At 35.2% G+C, this 26,971-nt stretch overlaps 4 protein-coding genes across 4 annotated transcripts; 1 reads left to right on the top strand and 3 right to left on the bottom strand.

Moving 5' to 3' along the window:
* Positions 1–483: 483 nt before the first annotated feature.
* Positions 484–2,164, bottom strand: Syx18 (syntaxin 18). The gene is made up of 2 exons (XM_073976540.1): positions 984–2,164; positions 484–925 (listed from the first exon to the last, which is right to left on the bottom strand). Exons 1-2 carry the CDS (start codon positions 1,941–1,943, stop codon positions 737–739), a joined length of 1,149 nt encoding a protein of 382 aa, XP_073832641.1. The 5' UTR covers positions 1,944–2,164; the 3' UTR covers positions 484–736.
* A 7,258-nt stretch (positions 2,165–9,422) lies between these two features.
* On the bottom strand, positions 9,423–14,827 carry Iru (E3 ubiquitin-protein ligase Iruka). Its single transcript, XM_073976547.1, has 2 exons — positions 14,443–14,827; positions 9,423–14,376 (listed from the first exon to the last, which is right to left on the bottom strand). Exon 2 carries the CDS (start codon positions 14,125–14,127, stop codon positions 13,012–13,014), a length of 1,116 nt encoding a protein of 371 aa, XP_073832648.1. The 5' UTR covers positions 14,128–14,376; positions 14,443–14,827; the 3' UTR covers positions 9,423–13,011.
* Positions 14,828–20,440: 5,613 nt separating this feature from the next.
* Prosbeta3 (proteasome subunit beta type-3) lies at positions 20,441–21,387 on the top strand. The gene has a single exon (XM_073963511.1). The coding sequence runs from the start codon at positions 20,585–20,587 to the stop codon at positions 21,200–21,202; it is 618 nt and encodes a 205-aa protein (XP_073819612.1). The 5' UTR covers positions 20,441–20,584; the 3' UTR covers positions 21,203–21,387.
* A 1,706-nt stretch (positions 21,388–23,093) lies between these two features.
* LOC141398824 (MYG1 protein) lies at positions 23,094–25,972 on the bottom strand. The gene is made up of 3 exons (XM_073976530.1): positions 25,814–25,972; positions 25,384–25,744; positions 23,094–25,313 (listed from the first exon to the last, which is right to left on the bottom strand). The coding sequence occupies exons 1-3, from the start codon at positions 25,881–25,883 to the stop codon at positions 24,572–24,574; spliced, it is 1,173 nt and encodes a 390-aa protein (XP_073832631.1). The 5' UTR covers positions 25,884–25,972; the 3' UTR covers positions 23,094–24,571.
* Positions 25,973–26,971: the final 999 nt, after the last annotated feature.

Genomic DNA, 26,971 nt, shown 5'->3' with positions numbered 1-26,971 from the left:
AAGATCTTCTGGTTTCCTATGAGAAAACCTTCTGGAAAGGCATTTAGATCAGCAAAGAGAATGGGGGCGACTGGGCGACTTTAGGAACATCTATAAAAAAGTGCTATGTTCTCATACGAGAAGATGTTATGGTCCTAAAAACATCTCAACACCTACGAGAATCATACTCTACTTCTGAAAAGAACTTTTTCGGGAAGGCCTTCTGGCTGTCTTTGATCATCTGTACAAATGCCTTCTGCATTCTGTAAGAATGGTTCTGATCCTTTAAAAAAAAACAACCATAAAGACTTCTATAAAGAAAACTCTTGTTTTATGAGCAGACTTTCTCCACTTTTATGACAAGATCTTCTCTAGGTCCAGATGGTCTTTCCATTCTATGGGAAGACCATCAGGACTTCTATTAAAAGGCCTACTGGACTTCTATTAGAAGACCTTTTGGTAAGTCATTCGAATCTACTATGAAAAGAAGATCTACTTTAATTCTTTTTATAGTGGAATTCGTTTCTTTATTCCTTAAAGTCTTCGAGAATAACGTTTTTTTACATCATTATATTAGCTATAAAAACAAATTTGGTGAACTGTTGATTAATCTTAAGCTCTAAAGCGGTATCAAAAACACAGAGAGAAACATACAAACTTATTGCAAAACGGAAATATGGAACATGGAACATTTTTTGTGGATGAGAAATAAGGCATCATCTCTCGGCTATATTATAAATATGTGTGTGTACACATCTTAGTCATAATACCAATCCAGGAATAGCAGAGATAAAGACATAACCAGGAGGAAGAACAACGACCAAACGCGTAGACCAGCATTACGTTGTATGGCCTGTTTAATTTGTTCATTGGCATCTTTAACATTTTCGGTACTGCCAATGACAGCATTGATGATACGTTCAATGTTGTGTTGTTGTAAAGTAACCTGAAAGACAGAATACAAAATTAATAATGTTCCTTGTTGGAATACAATGAGCTTTTACCTTTTCTGTGAATATATCCTGCAGTGTTGCTATATCTACAACATTCTTTTCAATGGCCTCCACCTCTTCCGATAGACCCTGCAGTTCATGATACAATTGTAGATTTTCTTCCTCAAACATTTGTATGTCTTCGGGACTAAGATTCTTGGCAGCATCTTCAACATTTTGTTCGGATTTTTGTATATCTTCATCTAAGGCCACCTGGGCTTTGGAATCAGCCGAAAATGAGGTATTGCTCAAATTGGAACTGTCATGTGGTGATTTATTGCCATCGGATACTGAAGATTTGGGTGCTGTAATATCATCTTCATCTAAATCCCATCCATCACCGGGATCTGTATCGGAAGTTGTCTCCGTTCTTCCAACTGCTTCCCATTGTAAATCCCTACTAGATGTAGATGATACCGTAGAGGTTTTTCTCGATCTATGCTCTCCGGCCGGTCTTACGGGAATTTTCTTTTTATCCGATGCCAACTTCAGCAAACGATATGTTTCCAGTTCATGCTGCACCCGATACTTTTTTTGCTCCAAATAGATTTGTTGTACCGACTTCAAATAGGCCGCCAACAAATCCAACACTGCCTCCATGTGTTCCCTTTGTTGAGGCTTTCGCTTTGCCTTTTTCCAATCGTTACGCATTTGCCCCAAATACTGTGTATAGAATGTTACAAATTTCTCCGATTCCCTATCGATTAGATCTCTCTGTTCGTCCGTCATTTGTGCGGCACTCTTTAAATGCTGTCCTATACGCATATAGGCTGAACGATTCTCGATTAGAACATTACGCAGCGTTGTGATTTTATTGCACACATCCTTGGCCTGTTTGGAGAATTCATCACGTTGACCATTGGCATTGCTTGTGGATTTGCTGGGTAGTATTCTTTTCTGTGCTTCCAATACACCTTTACGTTGTAATTTGACGCTCATTACTCCGGCCTTAAATAAGTGTGTTATATCCATGTTCGGGCTTTACAAAAAATTAAAGCTTTGGTCTGTGATGTGGCCTAATGTGGTGGGTGGATTGTTTATGAAAAATCTCCTTTGTTTATTTTAAACAAAAAGGGATTAAGGGGAAATTTAATTTAACTACATTGACTGATTGATAGAAGCAAATTTGTTGACACATCACTAAAATCTAAAATGACAACATCTTCAACATCTTCCAGCCAGATTTTGACAGCAACGAACAGCTGTTTGTTAAATGAAACAGTGTTGTAGAGTGTATTTAAAAGTAAAACAGCCGATACGAAAGTTGTGGCGTTTTTTATTGGAAACACCACTGAGTTCCTAATTAGAGAGTTTGACCTGCTGAAAACTCGAGGATGCGACATTTATTTAGCTTGAAAAATGAAGAACGATGAAAGTTGGAATAACATTGGCATGACACACAACCCTATCCCGTTGTCAATTAAATCAGTGGCACTAAGTGTAACTTTTTGTTAAAAGAGAAGTGCAAGTTTTGCAACTCTTTGGAGTACGAGACAGGGTTTTTGGCACAAAATTAAATAAAATAGAACGAGATAATACTACTTCGCAGGTCAGAAATATAAAGTATATTCCAAAACTGCAAGAATCTACTAATTTTTTACTAAATTTTACTTTTTTTGTAGAACAGAGCAATAGACAAGGGCTATCTACTGTAAACATTTCAGCCCGATTTTGAATACGACATAATTTTATTTTTAGTGGGCAAGTCCATTGCTGATAAACTGACCCAAAAGCTATTAAACATCCCAAGGTGACCAACGAAAATGTCTGGTTTGCACGGTCACCCGACCCTGAGGTCTTCTTGTTGAAGACACTGAGGTCTTCTTGTAAGGACCCCGAGGTCTAATTGTTGAAGACCCTGAGGTCTTCTTGCTGAAGACTCTGAGGTCTTATTGTGGAAGACCCTGAGGTCTTTTTATAGAAGACCCTGAGGTCTTTTTGTTGAAGACCCTGAGGTCTTGTAAGGACCCCCAGGTCTTCTTGTTAAAGGTCCTGAGGTCTTCTTGCTGAAGACTCTGAGGTCTTATTGTTGAAGACCCTCAGGTCTTCTTATAGAAGACCCTGAGGTCTTCTTATAGAAGACCCTGAGGTCTTCTTATAGAAGACCCTGAGGTCTTCTTATAGAAGACCCTGAGGTCTTCTTATAGAAGACCCTGAGGTCTTCTTATAGAAGACACTGAGGTCTTCTTATAGAAGACCCTGAGGTCTTCTTATAGAAGATCCTGAGGTCTTATTATAGAAGTCTGAAGTCTTCTTATAGATGACCCTGAGGTCCTCTTATAGATGACCCTGAAGTCTTCTTATAGATGATCCCGAGGTCTTCTTACAGATGAACAAAGGCCCTCTTATTCTTCTACAAGACCTTAGGTCTTCTTTATAATACTGTTTGGTATTTTTATAGAAGAATCTTAGATCTTCTTATAGAAGACCCAAAGGCATTCCTATAGAGAACCCTTAGGTCTTCTTATAGAGGACCTTTAGTTCTTCTTATAGAATACCCTTAGGTCTTTATATAGAAGACCCTTAGGCCTTTGTATAGAAGACCCTTAGGTCTTCGTATATAAGACCCTAAGGTTTTCCTACAGAAGACCCATAGGTCTTCATACAGAAAACCCTTAGGACTTCTTATAGCGAAGCGTTAGATATTTTTATTGAAGACCCTTAGCTATTCTTATAGATGGACCTTAGTTCTTGTATATATGAACCATAGGATTTCTTAAAGTAGACCTTTAAGTCTTCATATAGAAGACCCATAGGTCATGTTATAAAACCCATAGTTTTTTCTATAGAATTCCCAGAGGTCCATTGGTCGTCTTAAAGAAGAACCTTAGGTCTTCTTATAGAAGACCCGTAGGTCTAGAGAGGCAGAGTACCTATAGGTCTTCCTATAGAAGACCCTTAGGTCATCCTATAGAAGGTTTTCTCATGGGAAACCAGAAGATCCTCTTATAGAAAATAGAAGACCAGATGGACTTTTCATAGAAGGTCGAAAGTCGGCTTAAAGAATATCCGAATGACTTCTTATAGAAAACCCGAAAGTCTTCTTATAGAAGACCCGAATATATTGTAGAAATATCTGAAGATTTTCTTATGAGCGACCCGAATGTCGTATAATAGAAGACCCGAAGATCTTCTAATGGAAGATCCGAAGGTATTGTCATAGAAAGACCAGATTGCTTCCCATAGAAGTCTATTATATCTTCCAAAAGAAATTACGAAGACCTTCTAATAAAAGATCAGAAGGTCCTCTCATGAAAAACCCGCAGATTTTCTCATAGATAACATGAAAGTCTTCTCATTTAAAATCCAAAGGCTTCTTCGTAGACCTCCTAATGTATTCTCATGGAAAAATAAGTTCTGAAAGTCTTCTCAGATAAGTCCAGAAGATCGTCTAGTGGATGATATGCAGGTGTTCCCATAGGAAACACTAAGTTCTTCGCATAGAAGAATCCATTGTCACTTGAGGAAGACCCGAAAATATTTTATATAAGACTTTCCTCTTGGGAGGACCTGAAAGGTCTTATTCCAGAAGAAAGTTTTTTATGTAACATCAGAGGTTCTGTGAACAATATTTCCAAAGAAGCACAGAAGTTCTTCTCGGAACAAGTGGGGTTTAAGCGCGACTTTCGGTTTTTATAATTTCATGGCCCATATCTCGGGCAAGTATGGACTTCCCCTGGATAAAATAGATAATTCAATGAAATCGCAGGTCCGCGAATAAACACTACTTAACACCAAGATTGTCTTGATAATAATAATTCTTCTACAAACATCCCAGCAGGGACAAGGGAGACTTCTCTCATGCACCCCGATTCATATTAGCTCATTGATAATGGGACCTACGTTTAAGACTCTTAGGTCTACTTGAGAATGACCATTCTTCTTACAGAAAACCCTTAGACCTTCCTATATAATACCCTCAGTTCTTCTTATAGAAGATGCTTAGGTCTTCTTATTTGATTAGGTACTCTTCTAGAAGGCCTTAAGATATTATTATAGAAGACGCTATGGTCTTTTTATAGAGTACCCTATGGTTTTCTTATAGAAGACCTTTTGGTCTTCTTTTAGAAGCCCTTCTGTAGTGGGACTCTCTAACGCATTTTTTGGTTATCGACAAAAATTGTTAAAATTAAAATGCTTATAATTTCGGTAATAAATGATATTATTCGGTAAGTTAGCGACCAATAAAAAGTACTCGCAAAGTTCTACGGATAGCAACAGTGATGTCAATTTTTATTTGAACTTTTCATTCATTTCATTAATTTTGCGTTTTAATTTGACTGATTTTTGTCGGTAACCAAAAATGCCCTAGAGAATCCCACTACTGGTCTTCTTATAGAAGACCCTCTGGTCTTTAAATAGAATCTTAGGTCTTCTTATAGATGACCCTAAGGTATTCTTGTTGATGGCCGTTAGGTCTTCCTTGTTGTGGAAGATGCTTATGTCTATTTTTAGATAACTTTCTGCACATTTTCTCTAAATTTAAACAAAATACAATTTTTGTCCAAAAACTTTTTTTAAATTTTATTTTGCTTTTTTTGCATAGTGTTTTTTTCATTTCTGTTTTAACCGTTATATTTCTTTTTTTGTATTTTTTTTTTTATTACATTATATGTTTCTTTGTCTTCAACTTTTTATATATTTTACTTTCATCAACTATAAGCTAATTATATAGATAATTATTTTTGTTTACTTTTCTTTAATATTTTGAAAATGTTATAAATTGTTAATTTTAAAAATGTTGGCATGAAAAATATTTTCGTGGAAAAAAATATGTAATAACAAAAGTGCATACGCGTACAAATTCAAAATTTCAATAAATATTGAGTAATTAGAAAAAAAAAAAAAACAAAATAAATTAATTGCTTTTCTTTAATGTAAATGTTGGTGATGAGAATGAAATAATAAAATTGCAATAATTATTTAATTGGAGTGAAAATAAATTGAAATTGTTTTTTGTGAAAATTAGAAAATATTGTTATATTGTCCCTAAACTATAGATAGTTTCGTATATATGTATTTTCCCTTTTTCATTATATTTGAGGGAAAAGGAGTCATTATTATTATACAGACAATTTCAAAATGTTCAAATTACTCACTTTCATTATTTTGTCGTATTATTAATAAACTATTCTTTTTCAAGTTTCCCCTCTTCCTGTTCGTTTATAATAGCGGTGAACATTTGAAATTGAACTGAAACTCATGTACGCAGCTGGAATTGCATTCACGAGTTGAAAAGCCTTACAAACAAATCCATATTTTGAATCCATACATTAAATGTTTACAAATGTGTTGGATAGTATGTATCCTCATCATCAGCTACCCCATGGATTTGATTTTAATTATTTTTGTAATTTTTTTTTTTGTAAATTTTGGTTTTATTTTACAAAACAGTCGTAAGCTGTATTTATATGCATAATTATTATTTGTTTTTGTTCTTTAATATTATAAAATTTTTGTTTGAATATAAATAATAGTGTTTTTTTAATTTTAATAATAATTTTTTTACATTATTTTTTTTATAATTGAAAATGTTTTCAGTTTTGGTAATAGTAGGTGTGTATGTATATATAATTTTTGTTTTAACTTAGTTTTATTTAAATATGCATTTTTTATAATGTCAAAAAATACAAGCAATAAATTAACACATTTTTGTTGTTGTTCTTGTTTTCAAATATATATTTTTGTTTTTGTTTAAAAGAGAATTAATTTTAGTATGTTTTTAAGAAGAAAAAAAATTAAAATATTCATAAAAAATATACCTTTCTTATGTTGAGCTTTTTGTTAAATCGAATTAGGAATCCCTGATGAAATTGACCTTGACCTTGTGTTTAAAAAGCAGCAGGAGGGAAATAGCTTATGGGGAACAATAATTTTTTTTTATATTTTTTCAATTTTTTTAAATAAAATTTTAAATGAAATTTAATCAGCCCAATTATGAATATCAACTCCCCGTGAGTTTTCGCAATTTTTCCTTTAAGTTGAAACGACAGAAAGACAAAATTCACGGGGTGTTTACATTCATAATCACCCTGAATACCTTCTTATATGAGGGGCTTTCAAAGACCACTTGCCGAATGTTCACTCAAATTCATTTTATTTGTATTTTATTTTTGCTAAATGGATTTTCGCTTAAGAATTTGAATATTCCACCTGTCCCTTGGGAGAAAAACTTATATAATAATTATATAATTTAAAATCTTCTATGATTTTCAAAAAATATTTTAGCTTTTAGGAGAAAGCGGAGGTGAAGGAGATCCCTTTCTCCCTTCTTTCTTACCCATAAGCTCAAAACATTTTCATGAAAATGTTCATAGTCTGGCACAAGACTAAGCCTATACAGCAGATTTGCCCAAAAAATATGTGTGTATATTAGGGTGGGGGGACTAGTATGGAAGGAAAAAATCTTAATGGGCGAACTCTCTACTACATCGCAAAAGCACTGGAACAGCCAAACCACTGAGATTTTCGATTCAATACTAAGACAACATTTTTAGAAGCGTTCCAATGCTTTTGCGTAGTACTAGAGAGTTCTTAACTATCGTCTTGAATACAAATTTTGTCTTAGTATTGAATCGAAAATCTCAATGGTTTGGGTGTTATCATGGCACAATTACCCAGCTAGTGGCATCATAAAATTTTGAATATGTTATGTCAAAACTTTATGTTGTTGGGGAAATTACAACAACAATATTTTTTTTATAAAGGGATTTGACTTTTCATATTCGATAAGGTGGTGTGATACCACTACCTGGTAGTTCTGCCATGGGTGTTATAGTCAAAAATATAAAAAAAAGTGAATTTTCTAAATTTTCGAATTTTGTTAAAGCCCAAAATATCAAAAATAAAAATGGCAAGTTATCTACATTTTCGACTTTTTTGACCATGAAAACGAAATTTTTTCTAAGGAAAATGTTCAGAGAATTTGTAACCCGACTTCTAAAAAAAGACGTAGTGCTCTTCCAGAAGAGGGCGTAAGTGTCATTTACAAGAAGATCTTAGTTTCTCTATAAAAAAACCTGACATTCTTCTATATTTTAAACTAAGGGTCTCAGAGTCTTCTGTAAGAAGTTTAGTTTCGAAAATAAGTCAACATTTTAAATAGTTTACGAAATATGGGCCCAAGAAAATTTCAAAAAAAAAAAGGAAAAAATTTGCAAGTTAATCAGTCAGTTTGTGGACTTGTTTGCTCAGTACAATCCCAAGAATCACAAACGCGAAACGCCCCTTAAGATGTTGAAATCGTCCCACCCTAGTGTAACATCAGGTAACCGTACATCATGACTACAATTCATCATTAAACTCTTCTAGAGCCACGGCAGGTACAACATCAAAAACTATGGCTTAAAAACATATGGATGAAAGTCTGTCCTAGCCACCACAAGATCTGCGTTTTCAAAACCCTGGAAATTTAACTTTTTTTGAATTGCAGAAGCTCCTTAATCATGTCTTGGGAGCTAGACCCCCACAATATTTGTATTTAATGAATAAGTCTATGGACAGATCCTCGAATAACGACTATACAACTGACCTTTTTCCCAAAAAAATGGCAAAATTGTTTGAACTTTTGCAGAGGAGGTACCTAAAGGACCGACATAGTCCATTTTGGAAGTGGCTTTAATTTTAGCAGTCATTCGTTTTGGTACTTAACGTTCCAACCAGCCACTTCAATTGGGTACCCTAGAAGTTTTATAGTTTTTGGTTCATTATGTGAGGAGGAAAGGGCCGACATAGTCCATTTTGGAAGTGGATCTAATTTTGGGTGTTCGTTTCCTTTCGGTAGTTATCGTTCCAACCAGCCACTTTAGTTGGTTACAATAGAATATTTAGAGTTTTTGGTTCATTATGTGAGGAGGAAAGGGCCGACATGTCAATTTTGGAAGTGGCGCTAATTTTAGCAGTCATTTGTTTTGGTACTTAATGTTCCAACCAGCCACTTTAATTGGTTACCGTAGCATTTTTGGAATTTTTGGTTTATTATGTGAGGAAGAAAGGACCGACATAGTTTATTTTGAAAATGGATATAATTTTAAGAGTTTTTGTTTCATTATGTGAGGAGGAAAGAGCCGACATAGTCCATTTTGGAAGTGGATCTAATTTTGGGTGTTCGTTTCCTTTCGGTAGTTATCATTCCAACCAGCCACTTTAGTTGGTTACAGCAGAATTTTTAGAGTTTTTTGGTTTATTATGTGAGGAAGAAAGGACCGACATAGTTCATTTTGAAAATGGATATAATTTTAAGAGTTTTTGGTTTATTGTGTGAGGAGAAAAGAGCCGACATAGTCCATTTTGGAAGTGGATCTAATTTTGGGTGTTCGTTTCCTTTCGGTAGTTATCGCAACAACCAGCCACTTTAATTGGTTACCGTAGAATTTTTGGAGTTTTTGGTTTATTATGTGAGGAAGAAAGGACCGACATAGTTCATTTTGAAAATGGATATAATTTTAAGAGTTTTTGGTTCATTATGTGAGGAGGAAAGGGCCGACATAGTCCATTTTGGAAGTGGATCTAATTTTGGGTGTTCGTTTCCTTTCGGTAGTTATCGTTCCAACCAGCCACTTTAGTTGGTTACAATAGAATATTTAGAGTTTTTGGTTCATTATGTGAGGAGGAAAGGGCCGACATGTCAATTTTGGAAGTGGCGCTAATTTTAGCAGTCATTTGTTTTGGTACTTAATGTTCCAACCAGCCACTTTAATTGGTTACCGTAGCATTTTTGGAATTTTTGGTTTATTATGTGAGGAAGAAAGGACCGACATAGTTTATTTTGAAAATGGATATAATTTTAAGAGTTTTTGTTTCATTATGTGAGGAGGAAAGAGCCGACATAGTCCATTTTGGAAGTGGATCTAATTTTGGGTGTTCGTTTCCTTTCGGTAGTTATCATTCCAACCAGCCACTTTAGTTGGTTACAGTAGAATTTTTAGAGTTTTTTGGTTTATTATGTGAGGAAGAAAGGACCGACATAGTTCATTTTGAAAATGGATATAATTTTAAGAGTTTTTGGTTTATTGTGTGAGGAGAAAAGAGCCGACATAGTCCATTTTGGAAGTGGATCTAATTTTGGGTGTTCGTTTCCTTTCGGTAGTTATCGCAACAACCAGCCACTTTAATTGGTTACCGTAGAATTTTTGGAGTTTTTGGTTTATTATGTGAGGAAGAAAGGACCGACATAGTTCATTTTGAAAATGGATATAATTTTAAGAGTTTTTGGTTCATTATGTGAGGAGGAAAGGGCCGACATAGTCCATTTTGGAAGCGGATCTAATTTTGGGTGTTCGTTTCCTTTCGGTAGTTATCGTTCCAACCAGCCACTTTAATTGGTTACCGTAGAATTTTTGGAGTTTTTGGTTTATTATGTGAGGAAGAAAGGACCGACATAGTTCATTTTGAAAATGGATATAATTTTAAGAGTTTTTGGTTCATTATGTGAGGAGGAAAGGGCCGACATAGTCCATTTTGGAAGTGGATCTAATTTTGGGTGTTCGTTTCCTTTCGGTAGTTATCGTTCCAACCAGCCACCTTAGTTGGTTACCGCAGAATTTTTAGTGTTTTTTGGTTCATTATGCGAGGAACAATGGATTATATGTCGTTGTAAGCAGAATCACAGGAAATACCATACCTTTGGTGACATTTCCCAAACGATTCTCGAACAAACCTTAAACCGCATTTAAGTGCAAATTCTGAACGAAGGAAGTTGTTATCCGATATATATTTTGGAGCTTCATATAAGTTGGATCAGTGTCGGACACACCTTATCGCGCCCGTAAGCCATTTTTGTTGGTCACCGTAGGATATTCTAAAGCTTTTGGACAATTACGTCAGGAAGCATGAACTTGCTCACAAAAAAATAATGTCGTTGTAAGTAGAATCACAAGGACTAGCTTTGGCGAAAATTTAAAAACATTCCTCGAACAGTCCTCAAACTGCACCTAAGCGAAAATTGTGAACTTTTTTAGGAGGTACCGGATGGAGTTGTGCGATATAGCCCAATTCTGTGGGTATATCTTCGGAAATCATTTAAGTTTGTGATATAGTCAATTTCCGAACTTTGTAATTTTAAAAGAAATACTAAGATGTTTGAACCAATATCAGTCACTCCTTACCATTTTCGTTGGTTACCGTAGGATTTTTAAAGCTTTTGGACAATTATGTCAGGAAGCATGGACTTGCTCACGAAAAAAAATCATGTCGTTGTAAGCAGAATCATAAGGTGTACTTTCGATGAAAATCTCAAAACAATCATCGAACAGACCTTAAACTGCACTTAAACAAAAATTGTGAACTTTTGTGAGGAGGTACAGGAAGAAGTTGTACGATATAGCCCATTTCCGAGCTTCATATAAGTTTAAGGGAAATATTAAGATGATTGGATGAATGTTAGTCACTTCTCATCACCCTCGCAGGCCATTTTCGTTGGTCACCGTAGAAATTAAATTATGAGAAATAAAAGCCCAAAGACCTACATTTCTAGAAAAAAATGCATATCAACCAAGGTTGGTGTTCCTAAACTGAACTGAAACCACATTCGCTAACGAGTGTCTGTTTTTAGTGTTCAAACACACATTTGATGTTAAAAGCAAAGCCATTAACTTCGCCAGATTTGAAAAAAAACATACAAACTATAATTTTTGGATTTTTCTATATTTCAGAAGCTCATTTCTCAGGAGTTATGGATTGTAATCAGGACAGCAAAACTATAAATGGGATTCATTTCATATCAATGCATATAATCAACAAATGAACCCCGATCAATATCGACTCCAGGCCTGGGAATCGAAACTGGAATTCATTACGCACGGTGGCACCCATATCAATGCATGTAGTGACACTAAACTCAACAACATTTTGCTGATGACTATCAGTTTTGGGTTTTCAACTAGATCAAATTTGACTTTCTGAAAAAAAATGTTCAACGATAGAAAACGCCCTGCGTACGTCAGAATCTGCTACAATCGAATCATGGCGATTCGGGCGATATCCCTATTTTAAAGAAAACCGAAGTTTCCAAATAAATTATGGCCATACTTAAAATTGGGGGATTTTTAATGTTTGATAACGCTGCTAAATCTCGTTCAGCATCATTCTTAAATCTTCTTAGGGAGTTTCTTGAGTCTTTGAAACTTCAAAGGTTACTAAAATAGGACAACAAATGCCATAACTAGTAGTTTCCCTGAAATTAACAGAAGCCAAAGAATTAAAGTAAGCTATGGCTATATTACCTTCAAAATTATCAGGCCAATTATAAATGCTCACTTGCGGGAGATTTCTCACTTTCACTATCTCGCCATATTATAAATTATAAGCTTCACTATCCTTCACTTCCTTCATCGGTCCATAAATATTTCAAATATTTATCAAATTATTACTTAAGCCAGTATAAATTTCCTGGTAAAAATATGGGATCAATCTGTTAGATGGTACTAAAGATAAGCCTCGTAACTGATTTATTGTTTTCATATGGACCATGCCGGTGATGTGGGCTCAATTAGTAAGGGTTTGCTAAAAGAAACTAAACTTAAGTGGGTTAATGTTTTCATGATAGCTAACTTAGGCCTACAACTTGAAAAGTGCTGGGATTTTCCGATCAAATAACCTTAGCGTTGTAATCTGGGCCTGACAGTAGAAAACAATTCTTCTGACTTCTCTCTTCTCTTCTTGACATTATGATGCTGCAAATTAAATGACATTAGGTTGGTAGATTTGAAACCTTACATACTTTACTGAGACAAGGGTCTCCATGGTATTATTATATATTCCATTCCATTTTTTCACAACCCCACTGCTGCATATCTTCTTTTTTACAAACAAGGCCAATTTCATGTTTAAACACCAACTACACTGATTTTCGTTTCGTTTCCAATTCTTTTGTTATTTGTTATTTTTTTCTTTGATAATTTGTTTTCTCATTATAATGTCGTAATGTGTGTGTGTGGGTGTATGTGTTATGTATTTTGTTTATGCATAGAATTCTAAATCTAAAGGAAAGAAATAAACATAAACTATTTCTTGCGGTTTTCTGTTTTCTTTTTTTTCGATTTTAATCCAAATCAACACTATCCATTCTTTCAAAGCCAAATATATTGTCGGAAGTAGGATTTGAACGTTGTTGTTGTTGTTGCTGCTGCTGCTGTTGACTAGAAGCACTGCTGGCACTATTGCTGCTGGTACCGGGTTGACCATCCTGATGATTACGATATTGATTAGACGTTGTTGCATTTTGCTGATGTATGGGACATGCGGATGAGGAATTGCCACCAGCCGTTGCTGTTGTTGTCGCCGCCGAAGTTTGATCCTCAACAACATCCATGTGAACATCAGTATCCTCCTCCTCTTCGCCATTTAGTGATTTACGACATATGGGACAGGTGCCATGCAATTTCAACCATGGTACAATACATTCTTCATGATAGACATGAGAGCAGGGTAATTTTCGTACCATTTCTTGCATTTTGAAATCTTCCCAACACACCGAACATTGTAGTTTACGTTCAATTTCCTCGGGTGTTATTTCAACTTTGGGTATTTCATCGATTTTATCCTTGGCCAATGGTGGCGGTCCAGAAGTTTCCATTTGATTTAGCAACTGCGTTACTATGGTATCCAGGCCTTCACGACCCCAAGCATAGTCACCCAAATTGCCCATAAACAAGAAATGGGAATTATCAAAAGGATGCATTTCACCATCAGCACCACCTCCTCCACTACCACCCATCGATATCGATTGTAGGAAATCTAAGAGGACATTATCCAAGCCCAAACTTTGTGGCCTAACACGACCACCGGCCGTGGTGACAGGAGGTCCCAGAGATACAATTCCTCTTGGTTGTCTTGGCAAGGAACCCGGATTAATGTTGATTTCCAAATTGGGACCATTACGTGAGGCTAGCAAATTGGCAATTTGTCCCCTCAATGCCTCCAATTGCAGTTCATCACTGTTAAAGCCTGCATTGTTGCTTCCACTACCACCACTGCTGCTGCTGGCATTGTTGGCTGCAGCATTGGCAGCAGCTGGTGGTAACTCTTCGACAAAACCTCCAGAACATATGGGACATATGTAATCAGCAGTATTGGCAATATTGATTTCCTCATCACATTTATGACAATAGAATCGTGGTGCCACTGGTGGTCTCTCCTCTACCACAGCTTCGGCCATATCTTTTGTTCTTTTAAAAAACAACAGAAAGAAAAACACAGCAAATGAAAATCACTAGCTTTGTTGTTGTACCACCGGTTTGTGATTTATACTTTTGCTTGCAAATTATTTTCCCACACCTGTCCGGGGGTCTTTTTCTTCTCTTTCAGTTGTTTAGTTGTGCTGCGTCGTCGTGTGTTTAATTGATTTGTTGTTTGTTGCATGTACGTAGGCCACCAGCCCTTCCCTTTGTTGTTGTTGCACTTTTTTCTTGATGAGGAAGATTAAAATTAGTTTTTTTTCTATATTCAATTGTAGTTGTTTGTTGTTTTTTACCCTTTTCAACTGATTGTGATGTGTCGTTGTACTATATCTTCTGTTTTTTACTTCTATTGACACACCATACTCACTACCGACTGTTTCTATAGTTTCATTTTCACAACTTGTCTGATTTCTGTTCGTCGTGTCTTTAAACTGCACCTTCTTTTTGTTTTTAGATGACAATTTAATGGAAATATTTCATCAGACTTTGTAGTTGCTGACAAAGTTATTGTCTTTTTTCTTTTGTTATTAACTATGGTTTTGACAATTTCTGTATAATTTAAAGAACTATTTTTGCCAAATTATTGTGTGAATTTTAATAACTTTGATTTTTTGCAATGATAAATGGTAGACAGCGAGAGCGGAGCAATTCACTAAGAACGAAGAACGTTTGACATTTGTTTGACACACTAAAAGAGCAGCAAACACAGCGTGTCAGAATTATTAGTGTAGCGTAACGTAACGTAGTGTTGATGTAAACATCTGTTTGATGGAATTTATTTTTTATTTATTTATTTATTTAATTATTTATTTATTTATTTAAAAATCAATACATAGAAAGCCCTAGCCAATTATATATGTATTGGAGATTACAATAAAAAAGCTAATACTATGGTAGTAACAATTATAATTCAAAAGTTAATAATAATATTTAAAGATAATTGTATGGATAAAACGATATACGGCTCCCCAGCCATATGAATATTGCATTTTACTAATGGTCTGTTCCAGAACTGCAAGAATCTACTAATTTCTACTATTTTTTCCGATAACATAAAGGAAAAAATGTTATCGTAGTAAAAAATAGTAGCTTCTTGCAGGTTCTGGAACAGAGCATAAATGTATAAAGATACAAATCTAAAGCTCTGTTCAAGAACTAAAAAGTTTTTACAATTTTTACCACTTTTACACATTTTGCGTTCCCGTACACAAAATGTATATGAAAATCGTTTAGACTTTTACAACTTTTACGACTTTTACCACTTTATAAAGTACGGGAACAGGCCATAAGTTATATTTTCTTTTATGGTCCCATAGAACAGATGTCTTTTTGAAATAATTTTTTTAGGGAAATAATATTTTAGGGAAATGTGTATATTTAATGGAATAAAAGTCCCGGTCCAAACTACAGCGATGCCGTTGAAAAAAAATTCATGAAATTATGCGTCCCTAGATCGAGTCAAATGAAAAAAATTATAAAGAAAATATTTTTCATTTCACATTTTCATAGAACGAGAATCCAGCCTCAGTTTACATCCCGGTCGGGGGATCATTTGCAACGTTTACCACAGAATTCTATATTTTCTCTGATATGGACTTTTAATGTTCCGTAAGTACCCTTGACCTTATACCCTTTACTGAAAGCAGAAAAAAGCAATGTGGATATCAACGAAAAAAAGCTTGAAATCCGGATTACATCAAAAAATTGTTCTTCGAAAAGCTACAAATTTATATTCTTAAGGGAGATTTATTTATTAGGGTAGGCAGTAGGTCTGTACGATAACTCAAAAGTTTGTACAAACTTTCACAAAATGCTGTTCGATAACAAACTTGTTCAGTAAAAGAGAAAGTAGTTGCAAGAAGTTGCAAATACTTTTTACTAAAAACACAAAAATTTTCAGAAAAAGGTTAATGAAAAGTAATGTATTAAACCTTTTATATAGATGCAGAAGGAAGAAGGTGGTGTTTCATTCTTAATCCCATACACCTTTATTGTCCATTAGTTCAAAATAGCGTAAAGAAACAAAAACGAAACCAATAACTGAAAGTTTATATACACAAATAATGTTTTGACATGTCACTCCTCAATTTTGAACATAGAAACAAATAAAAAACGTATTGAAAATACAAACATTTTCAGAATTAATGGAAAATAATAATGAAAAGTGTGGGAAACAGGTTTTTTTTTCTCCTCGGCGTCATTTTTCTTCTTTTTTGAGATTTTGGCTTGGGTCTTAAGACCTCGGTACATAAGAAGCCTCGCCGGCTGGGTTTCTTGCTCCGCCTCATTTATGATAAAGGGCCGAGTCAATTTCGAACTAGGTTGACATTTTCTTTTTTGTTCTTTTATCAGAAATTAAGCGGATCAAGAAAGCCAGCCGCCGATGCTTGTTATGTACCGAGGCCTTTATAGTACGTTATATATAAACGGATTTAACAAACCCACTGGTTTCAAATGTCAATTCATTTGCATATAAGTCTAATAAATTCTGATTCAGAAGGTTAACCCTGCAAAAGGCTATAATATAAACATGGCCTTATAGTGCGGTTACACTAGAGTTTTTTGCCGGGTTAACCCACTTCGAGAGGATTTATTTGACGTTTGCGCTATGGAATTGACATTTGAAATCCAAATCCACTGGGTTAATCCGGTTAAGTGTAACCGGGGTATTAGATTCCAAAACGAAGGGTTTACCCACCTACCTGGAGTCTAGGTAGAAAAATTTCGGCATTTTCAACTTCACGGAAACCGTGACCAGAGCATCAAAATTTTCGTCGTTGGCAAATCCCGCAGAGTAATATTGGCCTACATTTTCTAAGTATTTATTTCAGCCATAAAAAACTTCTCTACAAGTGGTGTCGCAAGACATGTCGTTCGGACTCGGCGATAACAAGTAGGTCCCATACCATTAAGCTAATATGAATCGGCGTTGTCCCTTCGGGGATTATGCGTGTTTTTAACTCTTTAATACTGATACAACTTTAGACTTTATTCAGAAGCTAAATTATACAAAAGTTGGGCCGAATATACTCTGCCCCAGAACCTGCAAGAATCTACTATTTTTAAAAAGTTGATAATATGTGTGTTCGTTTACTCAAAAATTGTACAAATTGTTACTGGATGTTGTTCGTTTACTCTACTGTACAATGCAAAAGACCTCGGCGGATTACAAGAAGTTACTGAACTTGTACAAATTTGTACAAACTGTTGAGTAAACGAACACACCTAATTTTTCCTTAGTAAGTTCTTGCAGATTCTGGAATAGAGAAATTATCGTCTAGAAAAATTTTATTGTTAAGGCCAGGGGCTCAATTCTGTTTCTATGAAAATCTGAAATGAAAACTTTTATAAAGGAAAAAACTGTCAAATGAAAAAAATTATAAAGGAAATATTTTTTATTTCAAATTTTCACAGAATAAGAATCCAGCACCAGGACAGTGGTCCAGGTTCTTGTAACATATGTATATCACTGGTCGCTAACATTATGGGTTATTTATTTTCTATAGTTTTTGTCATGGATGCGTATTTTTTAAGTGACGGTGATCGTGGCTGAGGGTGATATCTTATTAATTGCTACGCTTTCCGGTGTACAGCAACGCCTTTCGATTAAAATTAACAAAACTTTAACCTTCATTATTATAAGGGTCGTTGTTATATGTTTCCTATTGCTGTTGAATGGATTTGAAAACGCAAAATAAACCAATTTGGAGGCATTAAAGGTATAATTTTCACACTAAAAGTAAATGCCAAGATGAACCTCCTTGAAATTTAACCATCACTTTTAACTCCGAGGTTACCCGTATATCTGTTCGGAAAATTCAAACTATAACAAAAGAAGACTTAAAGGCCTGCGTACATAAGCTGCTCTCCCTTTATATTGGAGTAAGACTTCTTTTGTTATAGTTTGGATTTTCTGAACATGTTTATAGCATTCTTTTTGAAATTAAATTACATTGAAAATATTATATTTTTAAGTCCAATAAATTGCTTTATTTTGCGTTTTCAAATCCCTCCAATAGTAAAAGAAAACATAATCTGACATAACAAAAATGAAAGAATAAAGAAGGCCGAGCCAATTTCGAATTAGTTTGCACTTTTCTTTTTTATTCTTTTATCAGAAGCAAGCAGGAAAGGCAGCTTATGTACTCAGGCCTTAACATTCTTGACGGTAAAGCATAGATGAACAAAATTCCGGGACAAAAGGTTGAGAATATAAATGTTGAGGAATTGAATTTGGCTTTTGTTTCCAATCAATCTGTGACTGCATTTGATGTCTCGTGTGTTCCTGTTGGAGTTTGTGATGGTTTTTCTTTTCGTGCTATTGATTATGCTGAGCTTGTATGTGCTTTTGATAAAATAAAATCTAATGCAGTAGGTTACGATGGTTTTCGGCTTAAATTTCTCAAACTTGTATTTCCTCTTGTTGGTCAATTTTTGTTACATGTTGTCAATACAATGTTGACAGTGTCTGTTTTTCCTGAGGTCTGGAAAATAGCGAAGATAGTTCCGATACATAAAAGTGGTGATGCCAGTGAATATAGGCCTATCTCAATAATGCCAATACTTTCTAAGATGGTTGAACATGTAATGAAAGATCAAATGCTTGCCTATATTAATAGCATGTCGTTGCTTCATGAAAGTCAGTATGGTTTCAGAAGCAATCGTAGCACAACTTCCCTTCTTGTTGGGTTGACCGATAATATACGGATGACGGTCGGTTCTGGGGGATGTTGTGTTCTATTATCTCTCGACCTTGAGAAGGCGTTTGACCGAATTGATCATGCAAAGTTAATAAATAAATTACATCGTTTTTTCAAGCCTCTACCTCAGCTTGTAAACTTGTTTTTTCTTATTTGTTCGGAAGGAAGCAGTATGTATGTTGTAAAAGTTGTGTTTCTTGTACTCTACCAGTGAGTAGTGGTGTGCCTCAGGGGTCTGTTCTAGGTCCCCTGTTGTTTGTGATGTATGTTAATGATTTGCTGAGTTGTGTTAGTAGTAGGAGTTGTATGTCGTTTGCGTTTGCTGATGATGTGCAGCTTTTGTTCAAGGGAGAGTATGTGTTTATGGATGTTTTGCAGTCGTCGATTGATTTTAATGTTAGTATTTTGGTTAATTGGTTGTCTCGCAATGGACTCTCAATTAATACACAAAAAACTAAAGTGATGTTCTTCGGGAACGTGCAGGATGATTCAATAAATGTTTCCATTTATAGTACGTCTATAAATGTTGTAAGCTCCATGAAGTGTCTTGGTTTGTTTCTTGATAGTGCTTTAGTGTTCGACGTGCATGTTAATTCTTTAGTGTCCAAGGTAAACTTCATTTTAAGGAAGTTATATTGTTTGGATTTAGTTCTGCCTAAGAACATAAGAATTCAATTGGCTCATGCACTCATAATGCCTCATTTTGTGTATTGTATTGAGGTTTTAGGGGGTAGTCGTGGTTTTGTCTTACGAAAGTTAAAACTTCTGTTCAATAAAGTTATGCGCTATGTTTATCATGTTAGATGTCGTGATCATATTTCTCTGTATGTTAAAGAGTTCCTTGGTTGCACATTTGATAATTTTGTGAGTATTAGATCAGTGTTATTCTTCTATAAGGTACATAAAATGCAGACACCTTCTACTGTATTAGACCTTTTTACATTCTCCAGATCGGAGAGGAACAAACAAATACATGTGCCGTGTTTGACTCCATTGTTGGAGAAGTCTTTTCTTGTAAGAGTATCTCGTGTATTTAACACTTTGCCACCAGAGCTTAAGGTATTTAATTCCTCTTTAAATTGTTACAAACGAAAGTTATATGAGCATTTTAATAGCAGTGTAATATAAAATTCATGGTTTGTTATGTTAATTTGTTATCGAACTATAATTGCATGGCTGGTTTAGAACTTTTGCTTTAACATTGTATTCATTTGTTAGATTTATTGTTTTAAGAATCAGATCATTGTTAAATTTAAGTTTTTGAGAGTAGTAAATGTATAGTGGTTTTTGGAACCGATTATGGCCCTATGGGCTAGGTTTTTACATGAGCATAAATAAATAAATAAAAAAAAAAAAAAAAAAGTTATACACCGTTGGAATCAGGATCGAAAGGGCTACCTGTGGTGAAAATTCCAAATTTCTCCTTCAAACAAACTCTAGCCTGTCATGCTTTTTAAAAATCCCAAAATAATACCTCATTCCTCATAAAACTCCCCGAATTCCAGAAAATACCAACTAATATGGCAACTATAGCATTATGTTTGTCAGTGTTGTTGAACAAAAGTAGTAACAAACTGTCAAATCACCGTTGCTCCCGCACACAGCAACCCTAACGAAACAAAAAGTCATCGTCTTTGGAACAACCGCAGCGGCATTTGTTTTGCAAAAAATAGATTCGCAAATCATTTGGAAAATATAAATTTTAACTCTAATTTCTAATAAATTCACAAACAAAATGTCCATATTGGCATATAATGGAGGCTGTGTTGTAGCAATGCGTGGCAAGGATTGTGTTGCCATTGCCACGGATCGTCGTTTTGGTGTTCAGGCCCAAACAATTGAAACCGACTTTGAAAAAGTGTTCCAGTTTAATCCTCGCATGTTTGTGGGCTTGGTGGGTTTGCAAACGGATATTCTCACGGTACGTGACAGACTGATGTTCCGTAAAAATCTGTATGAAACCCGCGAAAATCGTGAAATGCAACCAGCACGCTTTGCTGCAATGCTTTCGAGTTTCTTGTATGAACATCGTTTTGGACCATATTTTATTGAACCCGTCATTGCTGGCTTAGATCCCAAGACAATGGAGCCATTTATTTGTAATATGGACTTGATCGGTTGCCCTAATGTTCCAGATGATTTTGTTGTTGCCGGTACTTGTGGTGAACAGCTGTACGGTATGTGTGAAACACTGTGGAAACCTGATTTGGAACCCAATCAATTGTTCGAAGTCATATCACAGGCCATGATAAATGCCTTTGATCGTGATGCCATTAGCGGTTGGGGTGCCACTGTTTATATCATTGAAAAAGACAAGTTTACTGTGAAGACACTGAAGACCCGTATGGATTAGGATGGCGTTGATGGGAGTGTATATTGGGGAAGGATACTGTGCTATTCTGCTGCGCCCCAAGTATGCTTTTTATCTTTAATTTTGTAATTATTACGTATCTATTTTTTGTATAAGCAAAGGTCATGAATTGTCCAATCGAAATTAAAAAAAAAAAGAAAATAAAATTTTGTTTAAAACAAAAGAAATTTTTGTATTGTATTTTTTATTTTATTTGTTTTGGATCTGTTCTTGTATGATGAAGTCAAGTTGGACGCCTCTACACATAGTAACAATAGGACTTGTATGGCTGTCATTCTAGGGAGAAGTCGCATTTTTGGCTTTCTATGAAGAACGTCTATTGTTTTTTGAAGCCTTCATTGAAGAAGATCTACTAGTTCCTTATGAGGAGACCCTCCTGACCCTGTATGTAATAAAGGAACCTACAGGTCCTGTATGAAAAATTACCTATTGGCACTCTATGAAGAAAATCTATTAATCTTCTATAAAGATGATCTACTGGTCTTCAACGTAGAACTTCGAAAAATTACCTATTGACACTCTATGAAGAAAATCTATTAATCTTCTATAATGATGACCTACTGGTCTTCAATGTAGAACTCGACACGTCTTCTACACAGAAGATTTGCTGTTCTTCTTACTGTTATTTTTTTTAAATATTTTTTTATCCCATTTGAAGAAGTCCTGCTTTCCTGTGAAGAGGACCCACCGGCCGTTTATGAAGAAGACCTATTGATCTTCTTCGACTAAAACCCTAATCTTCTTTCAAGATGGCCTACCACTTATCTATGATGATGACCTTCTGGTCCTCACATAATGACTTTCCAGTCATTTATGACGGATACCTCTGACCCTCTATGGAGGTACCTACCATGAGACTATGGTGTCGCTTCCATGAAAATGACTTCCAGACCTTCTATGAAGAGGACGGCCTATTGATTTTCTATGAAGAAGAACCACTGGTCATCTACGAAGAGTACCTATTGGTCTTCATCAAGAAATAGCTAAGGTCTCCGAGAAGACCGCTTAGTCTTTTATAAGAAAACCTAGTTTTCTACAAGAAGATCTGCAAAGGGACCTACTAACCTTTAATAAGAAGACCTCTAATCTCCAACAAGACAAAAGTCTGATTTTCTATAAGACCTTCTAATCTTCCATAAATAGACCTTATAGTCTTCCATAAGAAGATGATGAAGAAGACCCACAGACTGTCATTAAGGAGACCAGCAACTCTTCTTTGAAGAGCAGCTACGGCATCTTTTATGAGGAGGACCTTCAGATCTACAAAAAATACCTACTCACCTTCATGAAGAAGTTCTATCGGCCTTTGTGAAGAATACCTGCTGGCCTTCATGAAAGGACCTGCTGCTTATATTTGAAGAGTACTAAGGAATCCTATTGATAACGTTTACAATATCCTACAATACGACCGTTTGCGTCTCTGTAAGAAGATATACTGATCTTCTATAAGAAAGCCTTCTAGTCAGGCCTACTTACCCAATACAAATTTGCCATAAGAATACGTTTGAAATTTATATAAGTGTTTCTTATAGTCTTCCACGAAGAATATCTACTGTAGACCTGCATGTATTCTTTGAAGAGTACCTACCTAATCATTTTTATGAAGAATACCTTAATATTATCTATTAAAAAGACCTACTCGCCTCCATGGCGAACACCTCCTGGCATTCATGGGGACGACCTCAATATTATCGATTGATATTGGGACGATCTGCTGCTCTTATTTCAAGAGTACCTATGGGTCATGCTTGAAGGAGCCCCCTACAACTCTTTTGAGAAGAGAACTGCCGGTGTCAACTGGTTGGATCAAAAATTCCCTGCTTTATTAAACTTGTAAGCTTCTGAACACAAAAAAAAAAAACACAAAGACACATACTTACATATCTCGGATTTACCCCTCATACCAATTGCGGATATTATTCGAATGTTCGACACAACTTTCGAAAACGATATCACATTCGAAGAATTGGCAATTGTTTTTCGGGTGTACACAAGCACGTCCCCTCATACCAATTGCGGATATTATTCGAATGTTCGACACAACTTTCGAAAACGATATCACATTCGAAGAATTGGCAATTGTTTTTCGGGTGTACACAAGCACGTTGTTCTTTTGTTCGTCAAAAGTTTAAAAACGATATCGTTTTCGAACATTTGGCGAATGTTTTTTCTTCACAAGAAAAATTGTTTCGAGAAACATTTTTTACTTTGAAAATTTTTTTGTTTCAAAAAAAAATTTACGTTGTTTGTAAAAAATTCCCATTTGCTTTTTTCAAATAATTTCGATATAAATGCTACGTATAATATAGACAATAAGTGTTGATAAAGACAACATATGGGTAGGTTGCCAAACACAAGACAACAATGTTTATCAACAGTTAAATATCGCGTCGCAAACATAAAGAAATAAAAACGGAAAAGGTACATAACAGAAACATCAAGAAACTCCACAAAAAATGTTTTTCGCCACTATCGTAAAACTATCGTCAATCATTCGCTAATTATATTATTAACGATATTCGAAATCGAAGGATTTCCTGCCACAAACTGAGCGACGAGTGAATCGTTTTTAATTCATTCTCGTGTGTCGTTCTCGAACAAAATATCCGCAAAACTCTCGAGAAACATTCGAAAACGATATCGTTTTCGATAGCAATGGTATGGGGGGGTTGTTCTTTTGTTCGTCAAAAGTTTAAAAACGATATCGTTTTCGAACATTTGGCGAATGTTTTTTCTTCACAAGAAAAATTGTTTCGAGAAACATTTTTTACTTTGAAAATTTTTTTGTTTCAAAAAAAAATTTACGTTGTTTGTAAAAAATTCCCATTTGCTTTTTTCAAATAATTTCGATATAAATGCTACGTATAATATAGACAATAAGTGTTGATAAAGACAACATATGGGTAGGTTGCCAAACACAAGACAACAATGTTTATCAACAGTTAAATATCGCGTCGCAAACATAAAGAAATAAAAACGTAAAAGGTACATAACAGAAACATCAAGAAACTCCACAAAAAATGTTTTTCGCCACTATCGTAAAACTATCGTCAATCATTCGCTAATAATATTATTAACGATATTCGAAATCGAAGGATTTCCTGCCACAAACTGAGCGACGAGTGAATCGTTTTTAATTCATTCTCGTGTGTCGTTCTCGAACAAAATATCCGCAAAACTCTCGAGAAACATTCGAAAACGATATCGTTTTCGATAGCAATGGTATGGGGGGTAAATACATAATTTATTTTTTCATTCGTCAATCATAATTATGAAATATTTTATCCTTTTGTTCAATTATACATTCAAACACATGCACGCATACACACACTTCTATACCTCACATTATCCTTAAAACTCTATAGTCTTAATAGCCATAGCAATGGCAGCTTCTTTCGTTTTCGCTCCACCAATAAAACCGGTGTGATGTGCAAAAGTTAAATCATCCACACCAGCCAATTTTGAAAGTTCTTCATCACGTAAACCTCTCCACGGTTCGGGTAGAAATTTTCTTCCCAAAAAGCTATCTGGATTTAATGGAACGCCAGCTACACGCCAACTACCAGTGGTATCAACAAAAATGACCAACTTTGGTACACCTTCAACATCGTATTCCTTTTCCAGTTCCACTAAATGTTGTTTCCATGGGCAAAAACGTGGCAACAGAAGAATTTCTCCTGTTTTATAAATAGTTTTGGCTGTTACCAAGGCTTCACGTACATATTCTCGGGCCTTAATCCATGAACCACCAATGGCCAGCACATTATCAACAAATTCTTTGCCAGCATATGCCATGGCTTCATGGAAACGTTCATCTACATTAACATTGGTCCCCTCCTCTTCCCATGATGGATTGAATTTGCCCACCCGACTTGACAGACCGGTGGAAATTTTATACAAAGGTTCAATTCCCTCTGGGCACATTGGTACACCATTATCGATGGCATCAATTTCACTAATAAAATTACGATAGATTTGTACAAATGTTAACTTCAAGTTATCCGGACTTAAAGAGATGTTGGCATGTTTTTTGAGAATCTCATCAATGACACGTTCGCCATAGAAACAATAAACCAAACCGGCACTACTTAACCTGAAATTTAAAAGCAATATCATTATTTTGTTCTTTTAAATTTAATCATAACCCTCTTTTGCATACGCACCTTATTTGATTGAACTTCTCCTCAAATTCAGGTCTCAAAGAACCCAATGTATGCTGAAACGACTTCTGGTGATGATCATACCATTTCTTTTCATGATCAAACTCTCCACCAACATCTACAATTATATCACATTTCTCCTGTAGCTCAGCGTCATTACGGGAACGAAAGATTTTGGCATCACTATATTCGGGTAATTGCTTTAACATAAAGCAGGCCAGTACTTCATCACAATGGAATGTCCCACTGTGTGTTCCAATACACTTGGGTTCTCCTTCTCGGCATACACGTTTGGGCGATGTGGCGGCAGTTGGTGACGATGACATGATGGTGATGTTGTGAAATAGTTTTTTAGGCGGCAAAACTTTAATTGCAGCAATAATTTAGTTTTAATAGTTTTTTTCTTTTTATTCCAAAATGAGGCACTACTTACACGTTGATCTGTTGTTATTCTTAACTAATGTGACTCTAAAAAGCGGCAAAATACATCTGAGCCTCCCCATTTTTGTTCGTTGGCTGTGATGCTCACCTGAGCGCAGCAATAGGTGTGTTCGTTTATTTAAGAATTTTTACAAAATGTGTCTTCGGGAAATAAAAAAAAAACAAATTGACATTTAACATGTTTTATAAAACATGCATCATTTAAGTTCTCAATTCCATACAATATATGTCAAATAAATGACATAAACTCCCAATACGCCTGCGTTTTACACTTGCGCTTAAAACAGGTGTTTTGGGAGTTTAAGGCCTGCGTACATAAGCTGCTCTGCCTGATTGCCTTGCTTTCCTGCTTCATTTTTGAGATAATAAACATAAAAGAATAAAGAAGGCCGAGGAAATTTCGAACTGGGTTGCCCTTTTCTTTTTTATTCTTTTATCTGGTCTGTTCCTTTACTTTAAAAAATGGTAACAGTGGCAAAAAATGGTAAAAGTGTTGAACTGGTCTCATATAAATTGTATGCTTGTTGAAGTAAAGGAACGCTTTGCAGGTTAAAAATGGTAAGAAATGGTAACCTCAGGCACGTAAAGGAACAGAGCTATCAGAAGTAAGCAAGGTAAGCAGGCAAGCCAGCTTATGTACGCAGGCCTTTACGTCATTTATTTGACTGATATTGTATGGAATTGAGAATGTCATGTTCACACGAGGGTTTCAATTACGTTATTCGCCTGTCGAACGACGTAAACGAATTAACCCGTTTCCACGACACCATTCGTAATTAACAGAAACATAAACAAAATTCCCTCTTTTTTGTTTCCTTGTTTTCACGAAAATTTGAACCGAAAACACATAAAATATACATTAAATGAATAGGAAAAGCAATAGACTTTCCTTCAAATATATCTTCTATATTTAACTACACACATTTCATTCATTTTTTCCATAAATTCTTAATTATTTTGTATTTTCAATATATTTTTATATGTTTCTATTTTCAAAATTAAAGAGAGAGGGACACGTCAAAACAATGTTTGTGTATACAGACTTTCAGTTATTTGTTTCCTTTTTGTTTCTGATTTTTTACGCGATTTTGAACTAATGGACAAGAAATGTGTGTGGAATTAAGAAGGAAACACAACCATCTTCCTTCTG

Source organism: Musca autumnalis, unplaced genomic scaffold (assembly GCF_047663935.1).
Source record: "Musca autumnalis isolate F117 unplaced genomic scaffold, ASM4766393v1 scaffold_1, whole genome shotgun sequence".
Classification (NCBI taxonomy): domain Eukaryota; kingdom Metazoa; phylum Arthropoda; class Insecta; order Diptera; family Muscidae; genus Musca; species Musca autumnalis.
Note: the sequence above shows the minus strand (reverse complement) of the source record. Positions and strands in the feature narration are given on the sequence as shown.

Bases quoted from the DNA above. Each gene is read 5' to 3' on its own strand.
- Iru (XM_073976547.1), bottom strand. From the start codon at position 14,127: ATGGCCGAAGCTGTGGTAGAGGAGAGACCACCAGTGGCACCACGATTC.
- LOC141398824 (XM_073976530.1), bottom strand. From the start codon at position 25,883: ATGGGGAGGCTCAGATGTATTTTGCCGCTTTTTAGAGTCACATTAGTT. The intron at 25,745-25,813 runs GTAAGTAGTGCC...CTGCAATTAAAG, and splicing joins GAATAACAACAGATCAACGT to TTTTGCCGCCTAAAAAACTA. The intron at 25,314-25,383 runs GTGCGTATGCAA...TTTAAATTTCAG, and splicing joins GAGAAGTTCAATCAAATAAG to GTTAAGTAGTGCCGGTTTGG.
- Syx18 (XM_073976540.1), bottom strand. From the start codon at position 1,943: ATGGATATAACACACTTATTTAAGGCCGGAGTAATGAGCGTCAAATTA. The intron at 926-983 runs GTAAAAGCTCAT...TCTGTCTTTCAG, and splicing joins AGGATATATTCACAGAAAAG to GTTACTTTACAACAACACAA.
- Prosbeta3 (XM_073963511.1), top strand. From the start codon at position 20,585: ATGTCCATATTGGCATATAATGGAGGCTGTGTTGTAGCAATGCGTGGC.